This window comes from Mirounga leonina, unplaced genomic scaffold, assembly GCF_011800145.1.
Source record: "Mirounga leonina isolate KUSES-001 unplaced genomic scaffold, KU_Mleo_1.0 Mir_176, whole genome shotgun sequence".
Lineage (NCBI taxonomy): Eukaryota > Metazoa > Chordata > Mammalia > Carnivora > Phocidae > Mirounga > Mirounga leonina.
Genome location: NW_023270454.1, coordinates 2,481,645 through 2,501,300, shown reverse-complemented (window position 1 = coordinate 2,501,300; position 19,656 = coordinate 2,481,645). Strand labels below are relative to the sequence as shown.

Sequence of the window (19,656 nt, the reverse complement as noted above, 5' to 3'; positions counted from 1 at the left end):
TCACAGGAAGAACAGGTTCTCGCACAGCTGGATGGCTGGTTCATGATGCAAGATTTGTCCTGACAGGAAAGCGAGCTTGTGGGCATACTTGCAAGGAGCTGGAACTCTGATGGTGCCAGGCCAATTCCAGTACATGTGGCACAGTTTGAAAGTCAACCTGTAGGCCAAGAAGAACATATGATCCGTATGACTCCACCTTCAATCTGGGACATGATTATGTATGTACAAATGGGTGTATGACACACAGCATACTTTTAAAAAAACTGGGGGCTGAGAAATACATGATGCAACTTTTGGGAATCACTATTTTTAAGTGGATTTCCTTTCCACTATTTGTAAGTCAAGAAGACATGGGTAACATGGATAAATCCCCTCACTTTAGGTGCCCCCCTTTTTATTTTTTATTTTTTAAAGATTTTATTTATTAGAGAGAGAGAGCACATGAGAGGGGGGAGGGTCAGAGGGAGAAGCAGACTCCCTGCCGAGCAGGGAGCCCGATGCGGGACTCGATCCCGGGACTCCAGGATCATGACCTGAGCCAAAGGCAGTCGCTTAACTGACGGAGCCACCCAGGCGCCCAGGTGCCCCCGTTTTTAGATCAAAACAAGGTGGGGCGCCTGGGTGGCTCCGTCAGTTAAGCGTCTGCCTTCAGCTCAAGTCATGATCCCAGGGTCCTGGGACTAAGTCCTGCATCAGGCTCCTTGCTCAGCAGGGAGCCAGCTTCTCCTTCTGCCTGTTGCTCCCCCTCTTTGTGCTCTCTCCCAACCCTGACAAATAAGTAAATCAATCTTAAAAAAAAAAGAAGGTAAACAACAAGAGATTTTTTTTTTTCTCAAGAAGAGGCTGCAGAAGGGTAAGTACTCCAGCAAAGTACTGATATAATCTGAGCCCAAGGACATTGGGTCTCAAAACTCACTGTGTATCATAATCACCCACGGTAGTTTTTAAAATAAGAATGCCTTACATTGCTTGGGGGTAAAGCCTGGGCATCACTATTTTTTTTAAAGCTCTTCAAATAGGGGCGCCTGGGTGGCTCAGTTGTTAAGCGTCTTGCCTTCGGCTCAGGTCATGATCCCAGAGTCCTGGGATGGAGCCCCATGTCGGGCTCCCTGCTCAGCGGGAAGCCTGCTTCTCCCTCTCCTACCCCCCCCCCCCGCTTGTGTTCCCTCTCTCGCTGTTGTCTGTCAAATAAATAAAATCTTAAAAAAAAAATAAAAGCTCTTCAAGTAATTTTATTTTATTTTATTTTTTTAAAGATTTTATTTATTTATTTATAGGACAGAGAGAGAGACAGCGAGAGAGGGAACACAAGCAGGGGAAGTGGGAGAGGGAGAAGCAGGCTTCCCGCCGAGCAGGGAGCCTGATGTGGGGCTCGATCCCAGGATCCTGGGATCATGACCTGAGCCGAAAGCAGACGCTTAACGACTGAGCCACCCAGGCGCCCCCAAAAAGCTCTTCAAATAATTTTAATGTTCACAAGAAATACCAATCACTCTCCAAAATGATACCATTATCATGAAAGACAAGAAGAAACTCAAAGGGTAAATATTCTGGGTGGTGGGGGGGATTGACCCCATCTTAGCTAGCTGGCCAGAATTACAAGACAGAAAGAGTAAATTATCTATCAGTCAGCTCACCTCTGCATGTGATCAGGGCTCAGGTTTGCAGTGTTGAGAACACAGACATAATGGGTAGGAATGCCACAACCCTGCCGTACATGATGAGCAAGAAGGTAAAAGTCCACCCTAGGAATGAAAAGGTACAAAGGAATGATATGGCCAGATCTGGCTAAAGAGAGCTGGAAAAGATCTTGGTGATCATTTTGGCTCCTCCACCTAAGGCTCAGAGAGGTCAAATGACTGGATCAAGGACATACACAGACCACCATGATTACAGCTCAGGTTTCCAGAATCAACAGGCTATTTGAGAGTGGTAGTATGAACTACCAAAACTGTATGCAGAAGGTTTAAAAAGTATGCACAACCTTAGGAAAAGAATGTGCATTCAATATTTTATACTTAAGAGGTAAAAGCTTTATTGTTGTTTTCTTTTTAATCCTTTAGAAAATATTTTATAACAGCAAAATCTCTGAGGATTCCATTCCACATCTCTCTAGGCAACCTCCCCATTCCAATATCCAGGGAACAGATTAACTCCTCCAACCTATTCTTGTTGAAATATAATGTTTTCCCCACTTACCACTCACAGCTTGTTATGGTATGATCTACCACAGTCCCAGGGGAGGGAGTCACAAAGTGCTCAGTAGCAGCCAGGTACAGATTGGTGCTGATTTTCTTCTGAACTACAAATACTACCATCTTGGGCTGATAATTCTCAAAAGCTTCAAAACACTTCTGTAGCTGAGGAATCTCATAGTTGGCAACCGTCTTTAGTTGGCCATCAGACACTCCATCACGGTACACAACGATCTTCTCTGGGAGACAGTGGTTCACCTGCAATGGACACCCCGCTGAGGTGAACTGTGGGGTCTGGGGTTAATGACCGCAAGCAGGGAGAGGCTCACTCAGCACACAGCCTGGAGATGTGGCAGCAGATCCTTCTGACAGGGGGGACCAAACCCACCATGTCAGAAGGGAAGGGGGGAAAGCTTCTAGTCATTTCTAGACTTCCTCAGGGTAGTAAAACAGACCTGGTACAGCAAAGGTGTTCTAAAATATGAAAGCAAAAATAAACCAGTGATGAGTCACATACTATGGCACATACTCGAAGTTAAAAGGAATGGTAGGAAAATTAGGGGCTGAATCAATCTTCCTATGATTTGGATTTAACATGAATTACTGTCTAGGCAAAGAACAAGGTAAACTGTTCGAAAAATTCTATGACTGCACATTCTACAGATCTACCATCTTCATATTTTTATGTATAAGCAACATCCAAAGTTGCTAATTAGTGAAAGGGTCCTTTACTAAATATAATCCTACAATCAGGTACAATGTGAAACATTTTGCTTTAATTAATGAGCAAAAAGTCACATTTTTTTTATGTATAAGCAACATCCAAAGTTGCTAATTAGTGAAAGGGTCCTTTACTAAATATTATCCTACAATCAGGTATAATGTGAAACATTTTTGCTTTAACTAAGTAGTTAATTAGCAAAAAGTATAATGTGAAACATTTTTAACTAGTAATTAGCAAAAAAATAGCAAAAAACTGACTGAATCAGTTTGAAGAATAATGTGTTTCCCATTTAGAGAATATAATTATGTTCTAGCTGGGTATGATTTTGGTGGTTCAAGAGAATAAGCTGTTCTATTTTGAACTGGAAGTTCCCTGAAAAGTGCTTTAGTTTGGTTCACAGTTAAGTGGCAGTTTGATTCTAATTGCATGGCATAGGTTATTCACAATTCCCCTCAAAAACCTAAATTATTACTGAATTAAATACACACACACTATACATTCATTTTTTTTACACTATTCATTCTTTATACATTATTCTTTTTAAGTTTCAATTCAAAGAATACTTTTCAAACATAATCATTTAGAATATTTCTGGAGTTTAAGTTCAGAACTTAAAATATTTTATAAATGTCCCTTTTTTCCTAAAACACCTCAAGTATTCCATTTACAAATGTGTATTGATCTTCACAGTCCAAAACTGACATTATTACTCCAATTTGTACTACATTTTTTTGTGTTGTCTTTGGCTCTCCAGCATCTATTCTACCATTTTTGGTAAGAACATTTAGTTTTCTTCTACCTCCAACAGGGTAAGTCTGGTAGGACTATTAATCCAGGTGCCTTCCCCTCATCCAAGGTTTTTCAGCACTTTTGATCTATGGGGCTAGATAATTCTGTTTTGCAGGGGCTGACACTATAGGATATTTAGCATTCCTGGCCTCTACCCTCTAGATGCCAGCAGCAATTGCTCCTAGTTATAACTAAAAATGCCTCTAGACATTGCCCACTGGGAGGATATAACTGCCCCCAGCTGAGAACCACTGTACTAACCAAAGGACATAAAGATGACTCAAGTCATGCCAACATAATGTTCCTCCTTGCTCTGAATCTTGAACAGAGAATGAAAATCACTTGGATTTTGGTAGTGTCTCTTTAGGTCCCTGCTTCTGGAACTTTAGGAGCTACCCTGACTCCTGTCCATTTCCCAGCTTGATGCTAAACCTTCTCACCAATCTTGAGACTCTCCATAATTTTATCAATTAATTCCCATTTTGCTAAAGTTAACACATTTCCGTGACTTCTCAAAGACTTCTTACTGATACACTGTGTTAAAAGGTGGATACCATAGGGTACTGAGATCAGGAAGAAACTCTTAATTCACAGACAAGGAAACACAGAGGAAGGACACTGGATTGGGATCAGAAGATCTGGGACTGAGTCTGACTCTGCTGTTCCTTGGCTATGATCTTGAACACTGTTTCCTCAGTTGAAAAGTGGAGATAAACGACCACCTTACCTTCTTGTCACGGTTGTTAAGAGAGATAAAGTAAAAAATATATACAGTTGACTCTTGAACAACATGAGTTTGAAATGTGTGGGTGCACTTAAATACATTAATTTTTTCAATTCAGTACAATACTGTAAGTGCATTTTCTCTTCCTTATGATTTTTTTTTTTTTTTTTTTTTTGAGAGAGAGAGAGAGAGAGAAACAGCATGAGAGGGGATAGGGTCAGAAGGAGAAGCAGGCTCCCTGCCGAGCCAGGAGCCCGATGTGGGACTCGATCCCAGGACTCCGGGATCATGACCTGAGCCGAAGGCAGGTGCTTAACCAACTGAGCCACCCAGGCGCCCCCTCTTCCTTATGATTTTAACATTTCCTTCTCCCTAGCTTACCTTGTTGTAAGAATACAATATGTGATACATTTAACATACAAAAGATGTGTTAAGTCTACTGTTTATGTTATTGGTAAGGCTTCTGGTCAATGGCAGGCTATTAGTAGTTAAGTTTTTTTTATTATTATTATTATGTTAATCACCATACATTACATCATTAGTTTTTGATGTAGTGTTCCATGATTCATTGTTTGCGTGTAACACCCAGTGCTCCATTCAATACGTGCCCTCTTTAATACCCATCACCAGGCTAACCCATCCCCCCACCCCTCCCCTCTAGAACCCTCAGTTTGTTTCTCAGAGTCCATAGTCTCATGGTTCGTCTAGTAGTTAAGTTTTTGAGAAGTCAAAAGTTATACACTGGTTTTTGACTGCGTGGGGGGGGGGTGTGCCCCTAACCCTTGTGTTTTTCAATAGCCAACTACATTTATCTTTAAAAGCTGTTGAGAACGAGCTAGATCAAGGAAATACAGATATTCTGAAGCACAGAGAAGGGACATAATGAGATCAATGGAGTGAAAAATAGAAACAAATTCATCTGAAGTGTTCACTGATATCACCTCTTTAAAATTTGCTAACCAGGGCGCCTGGGTGGCTCAGTTGGTTAAGCGACTGCCTTCGGCTCAGGTCATGATCCTGGAGTCCCTGGATCGAGTCCCGCATCGGGCTCCGTGCTCGGCAGGGAGCCTGCTTCTCCCTCTCCCGCTCCCCCCTCTTGTGCTCTCTCTCTCTCTCACTCTCTCTCTCAAATAAATAAATAAACTCTTTAAAAAAAAAAAATTTGCTAACCAATCACTGAGTGTGAGATACTATATACTTGGCTCTATATAAGCTGCCAGTAGAAGCGAAAGACATGATTCCTGTTAACAAGGAACTTAAAAATCTTTTTTTTAAAAAAAGATTTTATTTATTTGACAGAGAGAGACACAGCGAGAGAGAGGGAATACAAGCAGGGGGAGTGGGAGAGTGGAGAAGCAGGCTTCCTGCTGAGCAGGGAGTCCGTAGTGGGGCTCGATCCCAGGACCCTGGGATCATGACCTGAGCCAAAGGCAGATGCTTAACCGATGGAGCCACCCAGGTACACTGACAAATCACAATATTGAAACATAAATGTTAAATGTATATTATTAAACCACTCTAGTAAAAGAGTAAATACACTAAATAAATTAATGAGTACCCTGAAAGCAGGACTATGTTTGTTTGACTTGGTATTGCTAGCGCTGAGTATAATGACAAGGATCAAGTAGAAAAATCAGTATCTGCTGAAAGTTTGAAATGTTCTTTTAGATCTGTCTCCATTCATTCATAGAACACTCAAAGACACTAAATACAAGCAATTGTGCTAGTCTCAGAAAATTAAAAAATTACTTTGATACAATCCAAATATTCATGGAACCCAAATTAAAACTGGGGAGACAGACACAAAGTAAATGCTAGTGATAAATTATAAATAACATTATAAAGTTATAAGCAAAACACTGTAAGAACAGAAAAGTGTAAGACATTTGTCATCTGGAGGGAGAAATGAATGTTATGCCTCAGGAAAAGGTGTAATGAAAGATCAGCAGACAATTCATGCAGGAAAGAAGGGTAAAAGGATTCCAAGTAGAACACAAGCAAAGGCCTAGATTACAGCTGGGGTAAGAAAACAACTAGAGACCACTATATGATCAGTCACACATTTGAAAAACTACTCTGGCAACCATCTAAAAAACAGATCGCGGCTCCTGGGTGGCTCAGTCGGTTAAGCATCTGCCTTTGGCTCAGGTCATGATCCTGGAGTCCTGGGATTGAGCCCTGTGTTAGGCTCTGTGCTCAGCAAGGAGCCTGCTTCTGACCTCTCCCTCTACTCCTCCCCCACTCGTGTTATCTATTGCTATTTCTCTCTCTCTCTAATAAATAAAATCTTTTTTAAAATTTTAAGAAATTAAAAACAAAAAAAAAGATCAAAGATGATTAAGAATGGGTATTAGGACTAGAACACTTCCAGTTCAGAATGTCAGAAGACACCAAAAACCTTCATTCTTATGGTAACACACAAAAACATCAAAATATAAAAATCACACTCCCAGGGGTGCCTGGGTGGCTCTCAGTCAGTTAAGTGTTTGACTTGTGGTTTCGGGTCAGGTCATGATGTTGCAGTTGTGGGATTGAGACCCACACTGGGCTGTGTACTCAGCTTGGAGTCCTTTGGGTTCTTTCTCCCTCTGCCCCTCCCCCTACTTGCACGTGTACATGCACTCTCTCCCTCTAAAATTAACTAATTAATTAATTAATTTAAAAAAATCTTAAAAGAATGAGGTGGGTAGGAGGAAGAGGAGGCCTGAGGCTGGAGAAATTTTTATCAAAAACAGACCAGACTGATAGAATTCTTGGGAGACGGTGGAGGAGGAAGAACAAGGAATTTGTGTCCCCCCACCCAGATAACAAATGCACTTGCAGAGTCCACCTGATACAAATGATTTTTGAACTCTAGAGTTTACTGAAGTCTTGCAACTTCCTGGGAAGACTTGGACAGTGAAGTGCAGGTTATTTCTACTCTCAGTATAAAATGAGCCCTATCCCCATGCTCACCCACAATGCAGGGCACTATCCTATAAATACTGGGAATCTGTGCTCTGATTGCTGCTTCTGATCACACGCGTGCAAACAGGTAGGCAGCCATTCTTGCTACATCGACCTCTCTAGCAAAAGTGACTTCCAGAGGATTTAATGGGCAAGTGCCATCCTCCCCTGCCCTTTATTTTGCTCTTTCTCCTCTTTTGGGGGTCAGACACTGAAACTAGACATTCAAAAACAACTGAGTATATGTAAATAATCAGGAAGTGACAATGCCTGCCATGACAGAGAAAAGCTCACAAAGGAACTTAGGAGACCTTAAGTCCCAGCACAGTCCTAACCTAAAACAATAAAAAAAAGAAAGAAAACTAACCAAAAACAGCAAAGCCCTAAGAAGGGGAAGAATCTGATTTCCAAAGCTACGATGTTATTAGATTCAAATGCCCAGTTTTTAATAAAACTCACAAGGAAAACAAAGAAACAGGGAAGATGGCCCAAAGGAAAACATTAAATCAACAGAAACTGTTGCTAACAAAGACCTCATGGCAGTTATACTGACCAAAGACCTTAAAACAATTGTTTTAAAGATGCTCAAAGAACTAAAGGGCAGTGTGGACAACGTAAACAAAAGTGGAAATATTAATGAAGAGAACATCTAAAATATAACCAAAAATAACTTCTAGAGTTGAAAAGTACAATAAGTGAAATGAAAATTCCCTAGACAGATTCAAATGCAGATCTGAACAGGCAGAAGAAAACCAGCAAACTTGGAGACTGTATAATGGATATTATTGAGACTGAGAAACAGAAATAAAAAAGACTGAAAAGAACAGTGCCTAAGGGACCTATATGACACCATCCAGTGGACCAACATATGTATCATAGGGCTCCCAGGAGAAGAGAGAAAGGGCACAGAGAATATCTGAAGAAATAATGGCTGAGGGGCGCCTGGGTGGCTCAGTCGTTGGGCGTCTGCCTTCGGCTCGGGTCGTGATCACAGGGTCCTGGGATCGAGCCCCACATCGGGCTCCCTGCTCGGCCGGGAGCCTGCTTCTCCCTCTCCCACTCCCCCTGCTTGTGTTCCCTCTCTTGCTGTCTCTCTCTCTGTCAAATAAATAAATAAGAATTAAAAAAAAAAAAAAGAAATAATGGCTGAAAACTTCCTAAATCTGATGAAAGACATGAATATAAACATTCAAAAAGCTCAATGACCTCCAAGTAAGACGAATTTAAAGAGAACCACACTGACACACATAATCAAATCTTCAAAAGCTGAAAGATAGAGTCTTGAAAACAAGATAGAAACAAATCATCACACAAAAGAAATGCTCGGTAAGATTATCAGCAGACTGTTCATCAGAAACTCTGGAGACCAGAATGTAGTGAGCTGATATATTCAAAGTATTAAAAGAGAAAAACTGTCACTCAAAACTTAGACCAGCAAATTATTTCTTCAAAAGTATGAAAGAAATTAAGACATTCCCAGATAAACAAAAGCTGAAAGAGTTTCTTGCCAAGAGACATGTGATGCAAGAAATGCTCAAGGGAGTCCTATAGGATGCAATAAAAGAATACCTTACAGTAATGTGTAGTTGTGTGAAGAAATAAAGATTTCAATATAGATTAAGTATTATTGTAACGATGGTTGGTACTACATTTTAAATTTTTCTACATGATTTAAAAGACCAGTAAATTAAAAAAAAAGTATTAGTCTAAAACCTAGTATTGTTTACCTTTGGTTTGTAACTCTAAATCTTGTTTTTTTTTCAAAATTTAAAGACAAATGTATTTAAAAGGATTATCAGTCTAAGTTTTGGGGCACATATTTATTTGTAAATAAAGATACATGTACTTTTTGACATCAAATGTCAAAATATATAATAAATTTTAGATATATTTTATATATATCTATACTTATGTATAGATATAAAGAGGTAGAGATGGACCTGTAAAGGAGCAAATAAATGTTATTGAAGTTAAACTACAATACATTCAAATTAGAGTGTTAGAACTTTAGGATGTTACATGTAATCCCCATGCTAACCACATAGAAAATAGCTACTGAACACACACAAAAGGAAATGAGAGTGCCCCCAACAAAATCAACCCAAGGAGGTCCACACCAAGACACTTAAAAAACCTATTAGCTGATTTTTCAGCAGAAACATTGCAAATCAGAAAAGAGTGACATGAGATATTCAAAGTACTGAAAGGAAAAAACCTCCATCCAAGAATACTCTACCCAGCAAGGTTATCCTTCAAAATAGAAGGAGAGATAAAGAGTTTCACAGACAAACAAAACTTAAAGAAGTTCATCACCATTAGACCAGCCTTATAAGAAATAATAAAGGAGGGCGCCTGGGTGGCTCAGTTGGTTAAGTGACTGCCTTCGGCTCAGGTCATGATCCCGGAGTCCCTGGATCGAGTCCCGCATCGGGCTCCCTGCTCAGCGGGGAGCCTGCTTCTCCCTCTGACCCTCCCCCCCTCTCATGCTCTCTCTCATTCTCTCTCTCAAATAAATAAATAAAATCTTTAAAAAAAAAAAAGAAATAATAAAGGAAATTCTTTCCTTTATGAGTGAATAGAAAAGGTCATAATAGGATTAAGAAAATTATGAAAGGAAAAAATTTCAAAGATAAATGCAAAAATATAACAAAAGTAGTAGATTAATCACTTATAAAACCTGTATGGAGGTTAAAGCACAAAAGCAATAAAATCAATTATACCTATAAAAATCAGCCAAGGGAGTCACAAAATAAAAGAATGTAAAGTAAGACATCCTATACATACACTGTGGTTGGTGGAGGGAAGTAATAATTTATTGCTTTTAGAATGAGTTCAAACTTAAGCAACCCGTAAGATGTTATATATAAACCTAAGAACAACCACAAATCAAAAACCTGTAATAGATACACAAAAAATAAAGAAAATGGAATCCAGGCATATCACTGAAGAAGGCCATCAAAGCATAAGGCAAAAGAGCATTCGAGAAGGAAGGAACAGAGAACTATACGAACAACCATAAAACAAGTAGGGGCACCTGGGTGGCTCAGTTGGTTTCAGCTGAGGTCATGAGCTCAGGTTGGTGAGATCAGGCCCTGCCGGACTCCACACTCGGCACAGAGTCCACTTGAGATTCTCTTCCTCTCCCTCTCTTTCCCCCTTCTGCTTCTCCCCACCATCTGCACACACGCATGTGTGCACACCCTCTTATAAATAAATAAATAGATAAATAGATAAATAAATAAAATCTTTAAAACACAACCATAAAACAAGTAACAAATGTTAGGAGTATATACCTATCAATAATTACTTTAAATTTAAATGGACTAAATGCTCTAATAAAGACATAGGGTTACTGAATGGATAAAAAAGCAAGACCTATGTATATGCTGCCTACAAGAGAATCACTTCAGACCCAAAGATACATGCAGACTGAAAACGAAGGGATGGAGAAGCATTTATTAGGCAAAGAATTAAAAAAAAAAAACAAAAACAGAGTAGCAATACTTATTAGACAAAAAGAAAGAAAGATTGTAACAAGAGACAAAGGACACTACATAATGATAAAGGGAACAATCCAACACGAGGATATAACAATTGTAAATAGTTATGCACCCAACATGGGAGCACCTAAATACATAAAGCAACTATTAACAGACATAAAGGAAAAAGTTGACAGTAATACAGTAATAGTAGGGGACTGGAAAGACATTCCATGCTCATGGTTGGAAGAACAAATATGGTTAAAAGGTCTATAATTATCCAAAGAAATCTATACATTTAGCACAATCCCTATCAAAATACCAACAGCATTATTCACAGAGCCATAATAATCCTGAAAAATTGTATGGAACCACAATGGACCCCGAATAGCCAAAGAAACCTTGAAAAAGCAAAGCAAAGCTAGAGGCATCACAATTCCGGACTATTACAAACTAGTAATCAGAACAGTATGGTACAGGCACAAAAACAGACACATAGATCAATAGAACAGAATAGAAAACCCAGAAATAAACCCACAACTATATAGTCAATTAATCCTTGACAAAGCAGGAAAGAATACCCAATGGGAAAAGGACAGTCTCTTCAACAAATGTTGTTGGGAAAACCAGACAGCAACATGCAAAACAAAGAAACTAGACCACTTTCTTACACCATACACAAAAATAAATTCAAAATGGATTAAAGACCTAAATAGGAGATCTGAAACCATAAAAATCCTAGAAGAGAACACACACAGTAATATCTCCGACATCAACCATAGCAACATTTTTCTAGATATGTCTCTTGACACAAAGGAAACAAAAGCAGAAATAAACTATTGGGACTACTTCAAAATAAAAAGCTCTGCATGGTGAAAGAACAATCAACAAAACTAAACAGCAACCTATGAAATGGGAGGGAATATTTGCAAATGACATATCCAATAAAGAGTTAGTATCCAAATATATAAAGAACTTATAAAACTTAACACCCCAAAATAATCCAATTAAAAATGGGCAGAATATATGAACAGACATTTTTCCAAAGAAGACATCCAGATGGCTGGGGTGCCTGGGTGGCTCAGCTGGCTTAAGTGTCTGCCTTTGGCTTGGGTCATGATCCCAGAGTTGTGGGATCGAGCCCCATGTCGGGCTCCCTGCTCAGCTGTCTGCCTGCCACTCTCCCTGCTTGTGCTCTGTCTCTCTCAAATAAATAAAATCCTAGGGCGCCTGGGTGGCTCAGTTGGTTAAGCGACTGCCTTCAGCTCAGGTCATGATCTTGGAGTCCCAGGATTGAGTCCCACATCGGGCTCCCTGCTCAGCGGGAAGTCTGCTTCTCCCTCTGACCCTCTCTCCTCTCATGCTCTCTCTCACTCTCTCTCTCTTAAATAAATAAAAATCTTAAAAAAAAAAAAAATCCTAAAAAAAAAAAAAGACATACAAATGGCTAACAAACCCATGAAAAGATGCTCAACATCACTCATCATCAGGGAAATGCAAATCAAAACTACAATGAAATATCACCTCACACCTGTCGGACTGACTAAAATCAACAACACAAGAAACAGGTGTTGGCGAAGAGGTGGAGAAAAAGGAACCCTTGTACACTGTTTGGTGGGGACGCAAACTGGTGCAGCCACTGTGGAAAACAGTATGGAGGGTCCTCAAAGAGTTAAAAATGGAACTACCCTACAATCCAGCAATTGCACTACTGGGTATTTACCCAAAGAATACAAAAACACTAATTCAAAGGAATACATGCACCCCTATGTTTATAGCAACATTATTTACAATAGCCAAGATACAGAAGCAGCCCAAGTGTCCATCAATTGACGAATGGATAAAGAAGACGTGAGATAAAGAAATTTGTATTAAATTCTTTAACATCAGCCATAGAAACATTTTTTCTTGATAGGTCTCTTCAGGCAAGGGAAACAAAAGCACAATTACACTACTGAAACTAGAGCAAAATAAAAAGCCTTTGCACAGCGAGGGAAACCATCAACAAAACAAAAAGACAACCTACTGGATGGGAGAAGGTATTTGCAAATGATATATCCAATAAGGGGTTAATATCCAAAATATATAAAGAATTCATAAAACTCAACACCAGGGGCGCCTGGGTGGCTCAATCGTTAAGCGTCTGCCTTCGGCTCAGGTCATGATCCCAGGGTCCTGGGATCGAGCCCCACATGGGGCTCCCTGCTCAGCGGGGAGCCTGCTTCTCCCTCTCCCACTCCCCCTGCTTGTGTTCCCTCTCTCACTGTGTCTCTGTCAAATAAAAATAAATAAAATCTTAAAAAAAAAAAAAAAAAAACCACCAAAAAACAGATCCAGTTAAAAAAAATGGGCAGATGGGGGCACCTGGCTGGCTCAGCTGGTAGAGCATGCAACTCTTGATCTCAAGATCATGAGTTCAAGCCCCACATTAGGCATGGAACCAACTTAAAATTTGAAAAAAAAAAGAAAAAAAAGAAAATGGGCAGAGGACCTGAATAGACATTTTTCTAAGAAAGACATACAGATGGCCAAAAGACACATGAAATGATGCTCAACATCACTCTTCATCAAGGAAATGCAAATCAAAGCCACAGTGAGGTATCACCTTACACCAGTCAGAATAGCTAAAATCAAAAACACAAGAAATAACAAGTGTTGGTAAAGATGTTCTCCACATCTAAAAAGGAACCCTCATGCACTATTGGTGGGAATACAAAGTGGTGCAGCTGCTGTGGAAAACAGTATGGAGGTTCCTCAAAAAAATTAAAAATAAAATTACCATATGATCCAGTAACTGCACTACTATTTATACAAAGAAAGCAAAAACACTAATTTGAAAAGATATAAGGACCCTTATGTTTATGGAAGCATTATTTACAATAACCAAGATACAGAAGCAATCTAAGTGTCCCCTGACAGATTAATAAAGAAAATGTGGTGTGTACACACACACACACACACACACACAAGAATATTACTCAGCCACAAAAACAGATCTTGCCATTTGCAACAACATGGAGATAGACCTAGATGGTATTATGCTAAGTGAAATGTCAGTCAGAGAAAGACAAATACCTTTTAATTTCACTCATATGTGGAATTTAAGAAACCAAATGGACAAAACAAAAAGGAGACAGACAAAAAAACAGACACTTAAATACACAGAACAAATTGGTGGTTGCCAGAGGGAAGGTGGGTGGGGAAGATGAGTGAAGTAGAAAAAGGGGATTAAGAGTATACTTACTTTGATGCACAATGCATGATGTATTGGATTGTTGAATCATTATATGTTAATTATACAATTTAAAAAAGGAAATGAGAAAGGAATTTAACCATTTTACTACAAAAAATGAACTAAACAAAAAGATAGTAATACAGTATATGGAGGACAAAAAAAGCTGTAAGTAGCATATACAGAAAACAAACAGGACAGAATTTCTCCCCTAATTAGTAATTACTTTAAATGTAAATGGATTAAGCTTTCCAATCAAAAAATAGAGACTGGCAGAATAGATTAAAAACACTTAATCCATCTATATGCTATCTACAAGAGACTCACTTTAGATCCAAAAACACATACAGATTGAATGTGCAAGAATGGAAAATGATATTCTGTGCAAATAGTAATGAAAAGAAACTGGGGGTGGGGGAGACCTGGGTGGCTCAGTCAGTTAAGCATCCAATTCTTGATATAGGCTCAAGTCATGATCTCAGTGTTGTGAGATCAAGTCCTGCATCAGGCTGTGTTGAGTGTGGACCTACTTAAGATTCTTTCTCTCCGTCTCCCTCAGTCCCTCGCTGCCCTACCCCCCAAAAAAGAAAGAAACTAGAGATGTCTATAGTAATATCAGACAAAATAGACTTGAAATCAGAAAGTTACAAGAGACAAAGAACATTATACATTAAAAAAGGTTCCAAAACTGCAAGATGATGTAACAATTCCAAACATTTATACAGCTGATAACAGAGCATCAAAATATATGAGGACAGAATTGAAGGGAGAATTAGGGAAATGCAAATCAAAAGTACAATAATATACTACCTCACATCCACTAGGATGGCTAATATAAGTATACATACACATACACACACACACACAGAAAACAAGTATTGGCAAGATTGTGGAGACACTGGAATCCTTGCACACAGCAGGATTATTAAATGGTACAGCTGCTGTGGAATACAGTATGGCAGTTCTTCAAAAAATTAAAAGTATGACTCACCATATGATCAAGCAATTCCATTTCTGGATAGATACCCTAAAGATTGAATGCAGGGTCTCGAAGAGATGTTTGTACACTCATGTTCACTGCAGTATTATTCACAATAGCTAAAGTGCAGAAGCAACCCAAGTGTCCACAGACAGATGAATGCATAATCATAATGTAGTATATATATACAATGGAATATTATCCAGTCTTAAAAAGGAAGAAAATTCTGCAATACAACATGGACGAACTTCAAGAACATTATGCTAAGTGAAATAAATCAGTCACAAAAACACAAATACTATATGATTCCACTTACGTGAGGTATTTAGTCAAAATCAATAGAGAGTATAATGGTGGTTGCTCAGGGACTGGGGAAAGAGGAGAATGGAGATTTATTGTTTAATGTGTGCAGGGTTTCAGTTTTACAAGATGAAAAGAATTATGGAGATTGTGGTAGTGATAACTGCACATTATAAATGCATTTAAAACCATGAACTGTATTAATCAAAAATGGTTAAGATGGTAAATTTTATGTTATATGTATTTTACTCAATTAAAAAAACTGGAAAAAAAAAAAAAAAAAGAAGAGGCCAGGCAAACTATGGGCAATTGTGGGTGCAGGAAGGGCAGGCTAATGTCTGGAAGATCCCTCCAAATAATCACTTGCTGGAGTTAGCACTCCACCCCAATCTCTTCCCAATTCTGCTGAGAAAAGAGAAGTGAAGGTGGAACTGAAAAGCAGAAAGAACCCATGTTCACATATTCTACAGTTGCCTGAAACTCTTCATTCTAAAGGCAAAAGTCAAATACCAGTCGAAACTGGTCTAGCCCTATGTAGTCATAGCCATAGTAAGAACCACATCAGCAGCAACAAGGGTTGATCAGAGCAGAGTTCTAGCTTCTTAACCAACTGAGCCACCCAGGCGCCCCAGAGTTCCAGCTTCTTAAGCTCAGGCCACATAACTGATGAACTTAACATGTGGTGATTACTCATCATGAAAGATAAAGCTGAGGCAAGTGTCAAGAATGTAGCTTGTTTTTGATTTTCACACTTGAGTAGAAGGAAACACTGGCACTCAAACTCAAACACTAGGTTTCAGTGGCCCCTGAGACACCAAAGTAGAGAGGCCAAGCAGATAGTTGGAGATAAGTCTAGGAGCTCAGATGAACAGTCTTGACTGAATGGGTGTCCTCTGGGGTCCCATCTTTCCCTACCAGCAGTCTCTGGAACATTCTAGGGAGTCCATAAAGCAAAAAAAAAATTTTATACTAGTACTACCACTACTACATTACCTGTTATTTTCTCTGTAATTCTCTCATAAATATACACTAGAATTTTCCAGATAGTAAATGACACGTGACATCACAAAAGACTAAATGTAAAATATTTACTTGCATTTTTCTAACTCAAACATTAAAGCCATTTGCAAAAATGTAAAACAATGGTTCTCCTCTCACTAAACATTTTGGAAGTAGTTATCTTTAATTAAAAATGTTGTTACTGGGGCATCTGGTTGGCGCAGTTAGTAGAGCATGCAACTCTTGATCTCAGGGTCGTGAGTTAAAGCCCCATGCTGGGCGTAAAGCTTACTTAAAAAATAAATAAAATAAAACCAAAAATTTTTTGTTATTAACATGTACTGAGTTTATACTTTTCTTATCCTATTTTTTACTACAGTTGACAGAGGAGATTAGTTTCAGCTGTACAACATAATTATTTCATATTTATACATATTGCAAAATCATCACCAAAATCCACCTAATTAACATCCATCACCACATATAATTACAATATTTTTTCTTGTGATGAGACCTTTTAAGATCTACTGTTAGCAACTTTGAAATATACAACATATGGTATTATTAACTACAGTTGCCATGGTATACATTACATCCCCGTGACTTATATAATTTTAAAATTGGAAGTTTGTACCTTTTGACCCCTTTCAACCATTTTGTCCACTCTCTTCACTCCTTACCTCTGACAACTACCAATTTGTTCTCTATGAACTTATTTTTTTTAAGATGACACATATAGGGGAGCCTGGATGGCTCAGTTGGTTAAGCTTCAAGCCCCATGTTGGGCTCTGTGCTCAGCTGGGAGTCTGCTTGAAGATTCTCCCCCTCCACCCCTCCCCCCACTTGTGTGCATGCATGCTCTGTCTCTCAAATAAATATATCTTAAAAAAAAAAGATGACACACGTGAATAAACTCATATGGTATTTGTCTTCCCCCGACTTATTTCACTTAGCACAATGCCCTCAAGGTTCATCCATGTTGTTGCAAATGGCAAGATTTCATTCTTTTTTAATGGCTAATATTCCATTGTAATATACATACCACAATTTCTATATTCACCCACTGATGGATAATTAGGTTGTTTCCTTATCTTGGCTACTGCAAATAATGCAGCAGATACCATTTTAAGTTAGTGTTTTCATTTTTCTGAATCATATGGTAGTTCTAATTTTTTGAGGAACCTCCATACTGTTTTCCATAGTGGCTGCACCAATTTACATTCCCACCAACAGTGTAAGAGGGTTACCTTCTCTCCACATCCTTACTAGCACTTCTTTTCTTAGTTATTTTAAATTCAAAACCATAAAACATTTCCTCAGTTTTAACTCTGAATATGGTAAATACTGATAGAAATATACCACTTAAATAAAAACTCACTAATATTTAAAAATGTAAAGGGTTCCTTAGACCAAAAATTTGAGAATGGCTGGATACAGACATCAAATAAAACCATGGATGAACTTAAAGCTTGCCTGTGAGACTTCAGGTGGTGGACCAGGAATTCTGAGAAACCTGACAACTGAAAAGCTGGACAAAGTACATAAACATTTAGGTGAAGGCCTCAGATCCAGGCAACATCAGTGGAAGAATGGGGGCCTAGATAAATGAACCAGGCTTCTGTATCTGTTTTTCCCCTGGCATCAGTTGCTGGTTTTGCTGATACCACGAGGGTACCTACAAGGCTAGAAGGTTTGGAAGTGCTTTTTTTTTCCCAAACCTTTTTTGAACAGCTTTATTTGGTTCTAGTTTGCTATACCATAAGGTCACTCTTCTAAGGTATAAAACTCAAAGGTTTTATATTCATAGAATTTTGCAGTTATCTAATTTTTTAAAAAGATTTTAAAGAACCCTGCTTAAACCCTGTTAAAGAATCCTGCGTTCAATCATTAAGGATTTTATTTGGGAGAGAGTGCGCATGCACCGAGCAGGGAGCCTGGTGAGGCACTCCATCCCAGGACCCTAGGATCATGACCTGTACATGGATCATGATGTACTCCCTCTGCCCCTCCCCCACGCTCATGCTCTCTCTCTCTCAAATAAATAAAATCTTTTTTTTTTCCTTTGAGACAGAGAGAGAATACAAGCAAGGAGGAGAGCCAGAGAGGGAGCAGCAGACTTTCTGCTGAACAGGGAGCCCCATGCGGGGCTCCATCTCAGGACCCTGAGATCATGACCTGAGCTGAAGGCAGACGCTTAACCAGCTGAGCCACCCAGGCAGCCCTCAAAGAAATAAAATCTTAAAAAAAAAAAAAAAAAAGACTATTTTTAGACCACTTGTAAGTTCACCAAAAAAACTGGGGCGACAATACAGAGTTCCCACATAACCCCTCCCCAACCTACACAGTTTTTCCCCATCACCATATTACATTAGGGTGGTATATTTGTTACAATTTGTTACAATACAAATGAGCAAATACTAACACATTGTTATTAAAGTCCATAAATTTTTCTTTTAGACAGCCATTTATTTATTTATTAAAGATTTTATCTATTTATTTTACAGAGATAAAGAGCATGCACAAGCAGGGGAAGTGGCAGGCAGAGGTAGAAGCAGGGTCTCCCCTCTGCGGGGAGCCTGATGTGGGACTCGATCCCAGGACCCTGGGATCATGACCTGAGCCAAAGGCAGTCGCCCAACCAAGCCACCCAGGCGCCCTAAAATCCATAATTTATATTAGGGCTCACACTGTGTTATATATATATATATATTTTTAAAGATTTTATTTATTTATTTTAGAGACAGAGCACAAGAGGGGGGAGCGGGAGAGGGAGAAGCAGACTCCCTGCTGAGCAGGGAGCCCGATGCGGGACTTGATCCTGGGACTCCAGGATCATGACCTGAGCCGAAGGCAGTTGCTTAACCAACTGAACCAGCCAGGCGCCCCTGTGTTATATATTCTTTAGGCTTTGAAAAAATACATGACATCATGTATCCATCATTACAGTATCATGTATAATAGTTTCACAGCCCTAAAAATCCCGTGCTCCCCCTATTTATCCTTCCTTTCCCTACACTCCCAAACCTCTGGCAACCACTGATCTCTTTACTGGTTCCATAGTTTTTTTCTTTTCCAGAATGTGCTATAGTTGGAACCATGGAGTATGTAGTCTTTCAGATTGGCTTTTTTCACTTTGTAATATGTATTTAAAGTTCCTCTATGTCTTTTCAGGAATTGATAGCTCACTTCTTTTTATTGCTGAATAATACTTCATTGTCTGGATGCATCACAGTTTACTTTTCAATTCACCTACTAAGGGAGATCTTGGTTGCTTCTAAGTTTTGGCAAT

The 19,656-nt window shown here is 39.0% G+C and overlaps 1 protein-coding gene across 2 annotated transcripts in view; it reads right to left on the bottom strand.

The window, feature by feature from the left end:
* The window catches only part of PIWIL2 (piwi like RNA-mediated gene silencing 2), a 71,175-nt gene continuing 51,519 nt past the window's right edge, over window positions 1-19,656 (bottom strand). The window contains exons 20-22 of one of the 2 annotated variants that reach the window (XM_035023153.1): window positions 2,200-2,453; window positions 1,638-1,745; window positions 1-157 (exon numbers count right to left, since the gene is read on the bottom strand). In XM_035023153.1, the coding sequence (XP_034879044.1) occupies window positions 1-157; window positions 1,638-1,745; window positions 2,200-2,453 (519 nt within the window). The remainder of the gene's footprint in view (window positions 158-1,637; window positions 1,746-2,199; window positions 2,454-19,656) is intronic. The other variant, XM_035023155.1, reaches the window with a different exon arrangement.